Source organism: Nesoenas mayeri (genome assembly GCF_963082525.1).
Source record: "Nesoenas mayeri genome assembly, chromosome: 1".
NCBI lineage: Eukaryota > Metazoa > Chordata > Aves > Columbiformes > Columbidae > Nesoenas > Nesoenas mayeri.
This window is the reverse complement of record NC_137541.1, coordinates 105937318-105949516: the sequence shown is the minus strand read 5'-3', so window position 1 is coordinate 105949516 and position 12199 is coordinate 105937318. Positions and strand designations below refer to the sequence as shown.

General features: G+C 42.1%; 1 protein-coding gene across 1 annotated transcript; it reads left to right on the top strand.

Annotated features, from left to right (window-relative positions):
- The first annotated feature begins 1880 nt into the window (after positions 1 to 1880).
- Positions 1881 to 10298, top strand: RBBP7 (RB binding protein 7, chromatin remodeling factor). Its single transcript, XM_080361918.1, has 12 exons — positions 1881 to 1952; positions 2234 to 2378; positions 4317 to 4459; positions 4935 to 5108; positions 5419 to 5534; positions 6133 to 6293; positions 6738 to 6864; positions 6958 to 7035; positions 7595 to 7671; positions 8074 to 8131; positions 8921 to 9031; positions 9833 to 10298. The coding sequence occupies exons 1-12, from the start codon at positions 1937 to 1939 to the stop codon at positions 9893 to 9895; spliced, it is 1269 nt and encodes a 422-aa protein (XP_080218044.1). The 5' UTR covers positions 1881 to 1936; the 3' UTR covers positions 9896 to 10298.
- Positions 10299 to 12199: the final 1901 nt, after the last annotated feature.

Below are 12199 nucleotides of genomic sequence, written 5' to 3'. Positions count from 1 at the left end.
TTTCCTTGAGAGCAACAGTCAATAACCAGGATAGTTTAAAGAGAAGGGCCAGAAGAATGTTGTTCTTCACCCACTCCTGAGTGTTCTGGGGATCTAACACCTCTAGAATTTTGCTTTTGTTTTGTTTTGTTTCCCCTGTGCAAGGAAGATGAGTGTAAATGATACTTGTGGATGGCATTTTGATACTGTGATCTTTCATAGCAGTGAAACGGAGAAATAAACTTAACAGTAGAGTCAATTACACTGTTAAGCAGCATTCTTTATTTTACCAGTGCTGGGGAACACTTGGGATCATCCTCTGTAAGTGCTCAAAAGGATGGATGCTCTTGCATTGCTTATATTCACATAATTATTACATATGCATTACAATTTTTGGAAATTTTGACATACATCTATACTAAGAAATAATTGATGATGTTAGTTACAACTGTTTAGTTTCTTGCTTACAATATATCTATTATTAGTTAAATATAAACTAAGCACTCTGCTTCTAAACAATGTATTACTTGATCTTCTGTCTGCCTCCTGTCATGCAGAAGAATCTAAAACTTAAAAAATACTCCCTCGTTTTGCAGGTAGTCAGAGAGCATTTATCATGTCGATTGGTTAATGATGGGTACGTCTTTTGTAACTTAATCACACTATACGTGAATTTGGTAGCTTCTCTTCAGCAGCGCCGACAGGAGCGCTCACCGGTTTGCCTTGCGGGGGCAGCACCGTCCACGTTATCACCGTGGGGAGCACCGGTGAGCGCTCCAGCCCCCGGCGCGCCGTGTGGCCGGCGAGTACCGGCCGAGCGGAGCGACCAGTCATTAACCCGTCTGCGCTGTGACCGGCACTCTCCTGCTAAACAGGGATTTGGAGCCAACCGACACATTTTTGGCCACGCTCATCAAACCCGCACGCCTGCAGCGTTCCGGGAGCGGCCGGGCAGGTTGCTCCGTAGCGCCCTTGAGCTGCAGCGAAGCAGCAAGCTCCCACCAAGCTCTCTCCCGGCTGCAAGCTCTCGCCGCCATGCCCTCGCTGGAGCTGCTTTACCTACAGCCCCACCTCGCGGCACCAGCGCGGACACGCCGACCTGTCTTCCCCGGGCCCGCAAACCGCCCGCCTCTGCGGCCGCCTGCCGCCTCCGCTCCGCTCCGTCCCGCCCTGTCATCCCGGGGCCGCCGCACGGGCGCGCCCAGGTGCAGCGTCAGCCCCCTCGGGGCCGAGTCCGGGCGCTCCCGCCGCAGGGGAGACCCTGCGGCACCGCACCCCCCCAGGGACCCCCCGGCACCTCTCTCTGAAAGGAGGTTGTAGCATGGAGGGGGTTGGTCTCTTCTCCCAAGTAGCAAGTGATAGGATGAGAGGAAATGGCCTCAAGTTGCTGCAGGGGAGGTTTAGATTGGATAGTAGGATAAGATTATTCACGGGACGGGTAGTCAGGCACTGGAACAGGCTGCGGGGGGAAGCGGTGGAATCACCATCCTGGAGGTGTTTAAAAGACGCGTAGATGAGGCTCTTCGGAATATGAATTAGTGACAGTGCCAGGCTAACCCTGCGAGTCTTTTCCAGCCGGAATGATTCTACGATTGTGCGCGCTCCGGCTGCTGGAACGGCTGCACCCCGCGCGCGCTCAGCGCCTCACCAGAGCGCCCGCGGTTCCTCCGCTGCTCCGTCTCCCGCCGGCAACCCTTTGCGCGCGCGCGCCCTCGCGGCCCTTTCCGCCGCACTCCATTGGCTGCCGTTCGTGGGTGGTGGTGCCGCGGGTTCTGCTGCGGCGCATGCGCGGCGGCGCGAGGCGCGGGTTGGAAGCGGGCAGGGCCGCGCGCGGCGGTTGTAGCGCCGTTGGGGCCAGCCGCGGCGGCTCGCGCTCCCGGCCGCCCTCACCTCAGCCCCGCCCCCGTTAGGCGTGGTTTCCCGCGCCGCGGTTCGCGCGTGTGCGCGCCCACGCAAAATGGCGAGCAAGGAAGGTAGGAGACTCCCCTCCTCCCTCTCTCCGGCTGGGTAGTGGGTGGGGGCGCGTGTGCCCGAAGGGACGGGGCCGCGGGTGGCGGGGTGAGGTGCTCTGAGCTTCCTCTCCAGGGAGCTTTCCGACGGAGTGGGAGCGGGGCGGTGTTTCGGAACCCCCTCTCCTACCCAGCCCATTCTCTGGTATGTCCCAGACTGGTGGCGACGCCCACCGCCCCCCCCACCTCCGCGGCTCGGTTCGGCAGGCGGCGGGCCCCGGCTTCATGTCCCTTCCTTCCCGCAGTGCTGGAGGACACGGTGGAGGAGCGCGTCATCAGCGAGGAGTACAAGATCTGGAAGAAAAACACCCCCTTCTTATACGACCTGGTGATGACACATGCTCTGGAGTGGCCCAGCCTCACTGTGCAGTGGCTGCCTGATGTGACCAGGTGAGAGAAGGGAGGAGAGGCCTGGAAGGTGCCAGTGAGGCACAGGACTCAGCTGCTGATTTGCTTAGTTTGCAGAGCAGGAGCTGAGGCTATGTGGAGTTGCGTGTTCCACTGCTTAACAGTGTCTTCAGGTAACTTAAGGATAAAAAGCTCGCAAGACAAGAAAAATTTGTGTTAAAGTCTTCGTTGTGAGCTTGTAACACTTTATTTTGCTTACGACTTTCATACTTAAGGTATGCAGAGGCTTTGAGCAAAATGGCACACTTTGGTACTTTACAGAACTCCAGCTTAGCCTAGCAGAAGATGTTGTGAAGTGTGAGAAATCCTTCGCAATTTATAAGAGACTTAACACTCTGCTATATTTAATTCTGATCAGAGAAATCTATGTGTACTAAATCAGCTTTTTCTTGAAAATTGTTCTTCATGTGCACTACAGATTACTATTCTGTAGGAGCTGTAGTATTTGTCTCTGTTGTTTTTTGTTTGAAGTCTGGACTTACTTAAGGAGATATTGTGGTAATAATTCTGGCGCCTAATGTCATGATTCTGTATCTGCCTCTCTGTTGGCTTCACATATTTAAATTTTTCCGTTCTTCCATCTCCCCCTGAAAGTCGTAGGCTCACTGGTTAATTTCTTAAAGAATTTTGAAGATGGGGATAGATTTTGTTCATGCACCAGCTGTTGCACAACTTAAATTGTTACAGTAACCACTCAGGGCTCTACTGAGGTTGTGGACAAGGACTGGGTCCCCAATATTGTTGTGAACCAGATACAGCTAGATTTTAAAATACCTTATGTGTAAAGTTCATGCAATAATCAGAGGATGGTCTTTTTCCTCTTTAAAATTTTACCTTACATATGTGATATTATGCTTGGTGGTTAGGTGATCACTTAATTTTGTATAACAGAATGTTTGGGGAAGATATTGAGAGACGTGAGCTAACCAGTTATGGCATGGAGAAAATGAAGTGGGGGTTTGAGGGTGTAGAGCCCTTATGAGGAACACTTCTGCTTGCCTCGTATTTTGCAGATTGACTTAATATTCAGTTTTATACCTGGTATTTCCAATTATCCAGTGTCAAAGTATGTAAGCCATTTAAGGCAAGGACTGTCTCTTTGTATGGCACCTGACATGATGGGACACCTGTTCCTGATGCAAGTAAGTGTGTGTGCACTGTGTGTTTTTATTTTGTTCTGTAGTTTTCTTTCCTTCTCAAAATGTATGATGATGCCTTGGAAGTGGTGTAGTTAATACCTACAGTGCTTTATGATTGCCCAAATGATTACTACTTGCTTGGATTCAGAGAGTTTACTTATGTTGCTTTCAAGAATGCAGAAGTTGCCTGGTTTTTGACTGTTTAGATGTTTGTTTTCAGAGATAAATGGCACTGTCCATCCAGCCTCTCATTACTAAATGTTGCATTTAACCACCAGAAGAGGAATTTGATTCTAGTTAGCTAGGATTTGTGCAGTGTTTAAAAACATGAGTCTGAAGTAAAGTAACTTATAGAAGCTTCTAAGAGAAGAAACTGAAATAGGTTGCCACATGTCATCAGTATTTGTGTTTTACAGCAAGCAGTATTGATTGTTTTCTAAATCAATGCTGTGCAACTGCTAGGCGAATTAAAGACAGACATACATATTAGTATCACCTTTAACTACTGTGCAAATTGTAATTGTCCCTTTCAAGCCATAGTGGCAACCCTTACTGCCTTTAATGCCACTCTGGCCTTGGTGGTTGTATCTTTGGCTTGCTTTTGTCAGAGTCTAGTTCGCTTTATTGTACAAGTCTCTTTCAACAAAGAAAGGGTCTTTTACACGAGCTTCTCTTTTCTAGCATCCGAAGAAGTTTGCGTCTTGAATGTTATTGATGCTAGCTATCAAATTTCTGGAACTGAGCACATAATTTTATTCTATGCATTTATTATTCTAAACAGGCCAGAAGGAAAGGATTATGCTCTCCACTGGCTGGTTTTGGGAACACATACATCCGATGAACAGAACCACCTGGTTGTTGCGAGAGTCCAGATTCCCAATGATGATCAGTTTGATACTTCACAATATGACAGTGAGAAAGGAGGTGGGTGTGCATGCATTCTTAGGTTGTGTTTTAGACCTAGCATTAAATAAGTATTGTGTCTAATGATACTCTAACTTTCTGTTAAATACTAAAGGTTACGTATACTTATCAGTTCACACTAATTCTAGATCATGAATTGTGGTTAAAAAGAGGAAACTTATTATTTAAGAAGATCTTGGGTAACATTATGATATACAATTCGTGCTAGAATTTTTACCAGCTCTATCAGTTGTGGTGAAAACTAATAGACCTCTACCTCAAACAGACTAAAGCTCTGAAAGAGTTTGTATCCTAGAGGATTCAAAATAGCTGAAGTGCTAATGCTGTTCCATCACATGTAGCTAGTCTTTCACAGGCCTTATTGTAGGTGGCAAGGTGCTTCCACTGACCTGTGGGGTGACAGAAGTGGCAGGAAATGCCATTTGACCCGCTTAAAATAGTTTGTGATAAACCATCCTTTTTCTGACAAATGTAGAGTTTGGTGGCTTTGGATCTGTGACTGGCAAAATTGAAACAGAGATTAAAATTAACCATGAAGGTGAAGTAAACCGTGCTCGGTACATGCCGCAGAATCCCAGCATCATTGCTACAAAAACACCGTCTGCTGATGTGTTGGTATTTGACTACACTAAACATCCTGCAAAACCAGGTGGGTCAGACTCCTTGAAGCTAAACAAAATGCCTCTTCGCATTGAAGGGCAAACTTGTATTTAATTGTAATTGGGAGGAGGAGGGGATGGGCTTTGAAATCTGAATAAGAATGCCCATGTCTTCAGTGACTTTAACTGCTTGGTTTCATATCATAAGAAAATCTTGATAGAAGCAGCAAGCAGTCTCCAAAGAGGCTGATGTATAAATTATTTGAATTGTTACAGAAACAAAGTTCTTAGGTGATAATGATGCTCTTATGAATTGATGTGCAAGGTGAAGCTAAAATGAAAAAAAATCCTCTCTTTCAGACCCAAGTGGAGAGTGTAATCCTGACCTGAGATTAAGAGGGCACCAGAAGGAAGGCTATGGCTTGTCATGGAACTCAAATTTGAGTGGACATCTCCTCAGTGCCTCAGATGATCATGTAAAAAACCCATCTTTTCCACTAGTAGAAACAAAGAAACAACAAAAAAACCCACTTCCTCATTTATGCTGTAATGGTTAGAGAAAAACTGAATTAGTGTAGCTATGTATTGTTATGTGGGGAATCGCTTATGTGTTGTAATGACATTTATAAAGGCTGTCCATTGACTTTAGTCTATAATCAACAACCAGTTCTTTGTAACACACTTGGTGAAGTAAGAACAGAATTTTTTTTTTTTTAGTTGTCTGCTGAAAGAAATTGTTGTGTAGCAACTCTTTAAACTAGTTTGGATCTAAGGCTATAAATTAGTAAGACTTTCAAAGGTCAATTGATCTAACAGCTTATACATTTCTTTAGGCTTTGAAATGGTGAATTGCTCTTGTGACCTTATAAATAATCCTTGGGCCTTGAATTTGTAGAAGACTGATGGATAATTTAACTCACTTCTCACTTATGGCATTTTAAGTGTTCCTTTTCAAAAACAACTGTTTAAGGAGTGTCATCTCTCTGTTTATACGTAAAATGTGATTTTTTTATTTATTTGAAAGATAATACAGCCAGAGGCCACATAACAATAGAATATGACTTTTATTTACAGACTGTGTGCTTATGGGATATAAGTGCTGGACCAAAAGAAGGCAAAATTGTTGATGCAAAAGCAGTCTTCACTGGGCACTCTGCAGTAGTAGAAGATGTGGCGTGGCATCTGCTCCATGAATCTCTGTTTGGATCCGTGGCTGATGATCAGAAGCTTATGATGTAAGTTGGGATTAAGCAGTTTCTGGATAGTGCCTGCTGTATGCTGTTAGTGAACCAGTCCAGAACACTTGGATTAAAAAAAATCTGAACTCTGGCATGATCTCATGTAGGTTTTCAGTGCAATCAACTATGGTAATGCTGCAGAATCACTGAAACCTGCATGTCATTTAACATGTTCACATCATTTGAAAATAAGATGTAATTAATATGTATGTCAGGTTCCTGGTGCAAACTGCTCTTGTACAACAGACACAAAATAACTTCATGAAAGGTTATGGAACAAAAACTGTAGTTTCAGACTAAGTTTATTAATAATGTAGTCCATTAAACTAATGTGTAGTCTAGTGAAAAAGAACCTCCTGTGAAAACTTATGCTCGTTTACTCTTTCTCTTGCACTCTCCTCACCACCCCCTCACTCTCCTGCAAACTCCTCATCACAACAGCTGGGACACAAGATCTAATACCACGTCCAAGCCAAGTCATTCTGTAGATGCTCATACAGCCGAGGTCAACTGTCTATCCTTCAATCCTTACAGCGAGTTCATTCTAGCAACTGGTTCTGCTGACAAGGTTTTTATTTGTGTATACTTCAAATTTATAAGCATTTGAGATTGTAATTCTATAGCCATTATAATAAAACAAATTTCTTGTTACTTCTCCCAGACAGTGGCTCTATGGGATCTTCGAAACTTAAAATTGAAGCTCCATTCTTTTGAGTCTCATAAAGATGAAATTTTTCAGGTAAGTAAATGTTTTTCATAAGCTGTAGGAAAAACTAAGAGAGTACTGACTTGGACAAGACAGTGTAGATTTTCATATGGTGACCAACCACAATAAATAAGTCTGTTAAAAATTAAATAGTGAATTTTGGTTCAACAAATACATATTTTCTTTCTACCTTTTCCCACTTGACTCTGAAGAAAATAGTCAACAACATATTGCTAAAAAGATACTGTGAGTTTGCAAGTACCCTCAGAACAGATAGATGGTTTCTCTAAAATTTCTGCTTTAGAAAGGACTTGGATTCAAACCCAATATTGTGAACTCTACCTGTTTAGTAGGTAGACAAATTTAGTGATATGGTAAATCTGTAACAGTGAAATAATGCTGGCTGTTCAATTTGAGAATCTTAAGACTTTAAAGCACTCTATTTGAGCTATAGGATATCTTTTATGCTGGAAGAAACTGATGTATTGAGTATAGTTATTGAAAATTAGTGGCCAGGTGTGGGTGATGGTTATTCAGGATATGCTTTAGAAATCAGTAACACTGTTCCATTCAAATTGCTTTCTTTCAATAGGTTCACTGGTCTCCTCATAATGAAACAATTCTTGCTTCAAGTGGTACTGATCGTCGACTTAATGTATGGGATTTGAGGTGAAGAGCAATTCCTTTCTTTTAGTATACAGGAGCAGATGGTAAAAAGAAGGCTGCAGACCTACTTTATTTGGTAGACTTCATTTGTGCTGTTCTCCAGCCTTCCTTGAGTGCTGAACTCGGACTGGTGTTTTGAGTGTATAGTGGAAATAGTGCAGTATTGCTGATAGTACTTCTCTGCGAGGATTTCTTGCTGATAGAGTTGTTTTCTGTTGTTTTTGGTAATAAGTGATTTCTGCCTCCACGTGCTTCACAAGTTAGATCCTATTTCAGTAATGATAATTCCAAACAGCTGACGTAGCAATAGCAAAAGCAAATAGTGGAAACAAAGGCCAGGAACTGTTACACTAATGTAGGATGCAGTTTTCATATTAATAATAAGTATAAACTTCTTTCTTACAGTAAAATTGGAGAAGAGCAGTCTGCAGAGGATGCGGAAGATGGGCCTCCTGAACTGCTGGTATGCTTTTGTTCAGGTTTTGATCTGCTGGCATCCTATATGGCAGTACGGTGCCTTATGAATGTGCTACTCAACCTGTAGCAGTTCTTAAATCTTTTCAGCTCCCTGGTTTTTAGTCCATAGCTCTAAGTTGTGGCAGGGTTCCTCTGTTCAATTCTGAAGGCAGTGATTTTTTGTTTGTTTGTTTGTTTGTTTTCCAAAGCCATCTTGGACATGATTTACATACCTTTATTGTTGAACATATTTATAGATCAGCCTTGTGCTTGTCAGCTTTCTTTTATAAATATAATAAATGCGTGTAAAGCCAAGGCCTCAAGTTGCCCATAGTTGACCTTACCGATGTAGAAAGTACAAAGGCTTATATTTTGATTTGCTTCATTGGGAAACAAACAATTAAAAATGCTTATAGTTCAGTTTCGCTGTTTCCTGTACAACTGTATAAGTGCTCCTATAATTAGATGAGGTAATGGATATAAAAGATGGCTGGATTTCAGAGCCCAACCTTGTGTGAATTAGCACCATTGGAGGATGTCAATGGGTTGTTGCTGTAGTAATATAAACCTTTATCTTAAATGCTGTCTCAGCAATTGCACCCATGTCCATAAGCGATGAAAGGAATGCTCTGTCACACACGCCCCTTCTTTATGTCTGTATTGTGAATCTCTAGTAGCAAGTTTTTCTTCTTTGTATTGTCATCAGCATAATGAATTCATCTTCGGAATCTCAGGTTTTAACAGATTTCTCTCTAGACATTAAATGGCTTACTGAAGCTTGTGGGTTTTTTAACAGTTTATTCATGGAGGACACACTGCCAAAATTTCAGACTTCAGTTGGAATCCTAATGAGCCTTGGGTAATCTGCTCTGTATCAGAGGACAACATAATGCAGATATGGCAAATGGTGAGTGTCCCAACAGCTTGTGAGTTGCTCTGAAGCTTGTTGCATAAATGAAACTGAAATAGCCTGTTCTTGGGGCAGCTTGTGCCTTCAGAACCTGAAAGTAGTCTATCCCCTGTACTTCTTACACTGTTTGTTTGGAGATCAAGACTTTCAAAAGAAAACAAAGACTAAAACAACCTGAATAAATGTCAATGCTTGCTAATTCTTGACTCCAAGTCTTGGATATTAGTTAATAGTAAGAAGAAATGTGGCAGTTGTGAACTTATATCCTCTACTAGCCAAGGTGTATTCTCTTTTTTATTTTTTTTCTTCACCCTCGTCCCCCTCCAGCATGTTGACTGTGAAGCAAGATGCCTTTTAACTCCAGTTAGTTCATATTATTTTACATTGCAGGAATTTGATCAGTTAGTAAATGTGGCATGAAATCACTTGGGAACAACTTAAGTTTAAAAATGTAGCAGACTTAAATGTGCGACATAAGTTGGGCTTTCAGGTTTTAATAGCTGTTCTTGAACTTGTTTTGAGTATTCAGTCTGAGGCTGAGTCCAAATAACAAAATGCTTATGGTAAAGGATTAAATGGCTAAGGCTTATTCTGCTGAAATAAAACAACGTGCTAAGACAACTGTTGAATTCTTGCCGCTGTATGTACATTCCTCAATCTGTCTGCCCTTTAACAAAAGGCAGGGAGAGGAGGGTCTGTGCCTTCTTGATATTGCCATGTTTTTTCTATATGAAGTATAGAAGATCTTTTAAAAACAATTGTGCCTACCACTTGTAATGTAATATTTTGTGTCTTTAGGCAGAAAACATTTACAATGATGAAGAACCAGATATAGCAGCAGCTGAACTGGAAGGTCAATGAACATAACTTTTCTTCTGTAAGGAAATACTGGGTGTTACATAGTAATATAATTTGACTACTGTATACATTAAAAAAAAAAAAAAGCCCACAAAAAACAAGCACTGGGTGCAAGCATGGCATCAAAACGAGAATATTCTTTAACTGGGCACAAAAAGCTTGTATAGTTGTCATGGAATACTTTTGGTTATTTGGGCACTTGGAGCTGTTGTATACTGTACAGCAATTAGCTTTTAGGGAAAATAAGAATGACTTAATACCTATGTCTATATTTTTGAACAAACTTAGTGGGTTCCTGTAAATAAAACAGTCAAATCCTCACTCTTCCCACACAGTGCGCAACAACAACAAAAAAGTTTTTATTAATATGTAAAAAGAGCTTTTCACTTTTACACAACACTTTTGGATGGGCTTTGCATAAATAAAATTTATGAAATAAAATATTTGGTGTGTATATTTGTCAATTGCAATAAGGTGAATGCCTTCTTGCCTGAATATAGTTTAATTTCTGCATGGTAATAGAGGTGCATAGTTCTTAGTTTATAACTTACCCTGCACTTAAAGATTCAGAAAGAGGGGAGTTGTCTTGATGTGCAAAACTTGGAACAGAGAACTTGGGTCCTTCACAAACAGAATGGGTATAGAAAGAGGTGTGGGGAATACCTGGGGATGACCAGTCAGACTCATGGAACGTTCAAGTGTCGATTTTGAGCGGACTCACACATTGAGTTTTGGTTTTGGGTGAGTTTGAAGTGGTGGTGGAAGCAGGGTCCGAGATGGCAATGGGCTCTGGGTGGATTGGTGTTACCTGTGCTTAGAGCTCTCCTGTGGCTTTTTTTGATCAAAATGATGTGAGGCAATCAAGCAGATGCCTAAAATACATTTAATATCTGAATTAATACAAGACAAACACAGTTTGCTTCTAAACCTCAGACTGACTCAAAACCTGGAGTATTTGGACCATTTAGAAGTAAGGTATCTATATCATGGTTCTGCAGACAAGTTATGGATCACCTTGGCAGCTGTCAGTCAAGCAAATCTAACTTGAGTTTAAAGTAAAGCTTAGTTACTTGAGACAGGCCTTAATTAAATGGATTGTTGGCTGTCCTTATCTTTCTGTTTAAGCTGAGCAAAATAGAAGATTTTGATGACTGATCCTGAAAATGTGATTTTTTTGCTGTTGATGATGTTACTTCTTTTGATGCATATCTTGCTCTTGTCTTTGGTTGAATTTTAACAAGTTAGTGGGCTGCTGGGCTCAAGCTGCGTATGTTAACCTGTATGTGCTGGGTCCAGCTGGGATGGAGCTTGCTTCCATCCGAGAAGCTAATATGGTGCTGTGGTTTGGGTTTATGGCTAGGAGAGCCTGCTTCCAGGAGGTGGTATGTGGTTTCACTTTTTGGTTTTTCCTCTCACCCTCATATTAAACTGTCTTTCATATCAGTCTATGGGATTTTTGTCTTCCTGTTCTCTCCCCTCCCCTGCTGGGGGAGTGTGAAGGAGCAGCTGTGTGGGTGCTTGGCTGCCAGCCAGGGTCAGCACCACCATCACTGCCATTCACCAGTGGAAACCTGCTATGTGAGGTGGGTATTTCCATCTTACTTTAAGGAGTGAGAGTTGAATGGATGTTGGCTTAAGAGTATTAATTTGTCAGAAGTTAAGCCCCCTTGCAATGCAGCTGAGCTGAACCCCGTGAGTGGTGCCCAATTACATCGAATAACCTCAAGTCAGCGCTATCAGTCTGATCATGCTCAACAGCCCATCCGGCATAATGTTGAATTTGCACTATTAGATTCACAAATAGCGTGGGGCAGTCATGACCTTTGACTTCACACACTGCACAGATTCACAGATAGTATAATATATACTGTAAGTCTGAGTGCATTCAGTGAGAAATTCTCATGACTAGATCCACAAATAATGTTTATTAAAGCAATAGGTGCAAGTTCTTTTAGATGCCGATGATAAATAATACACTGTCTACAAAAACACTTCAGTTGCAAAATACACTTCAGTTGTAGAACAAATGTTAATTGCAAGAAATATGTATTGGTGCCAAACATATAAGTTCTGACATTACTATATACCACTACTAATATGATTACAAATACAAGCTTGAAGTCTTAGTGTCCCAGGAAAATCCTTGGTACAACCACGTGCACAAATCTTACCCAAAAGTGTCCCTTTGGGTGGAGAAGAACAGGCCCAGCTCATCGGCTGATCCCGAAAGTCAGTTATGCTGTTCCCTTGACTTCCCAGTGACAGTGTTTTCCCACCACCCTTGCTCAATTGTTAAGGTATTTTACA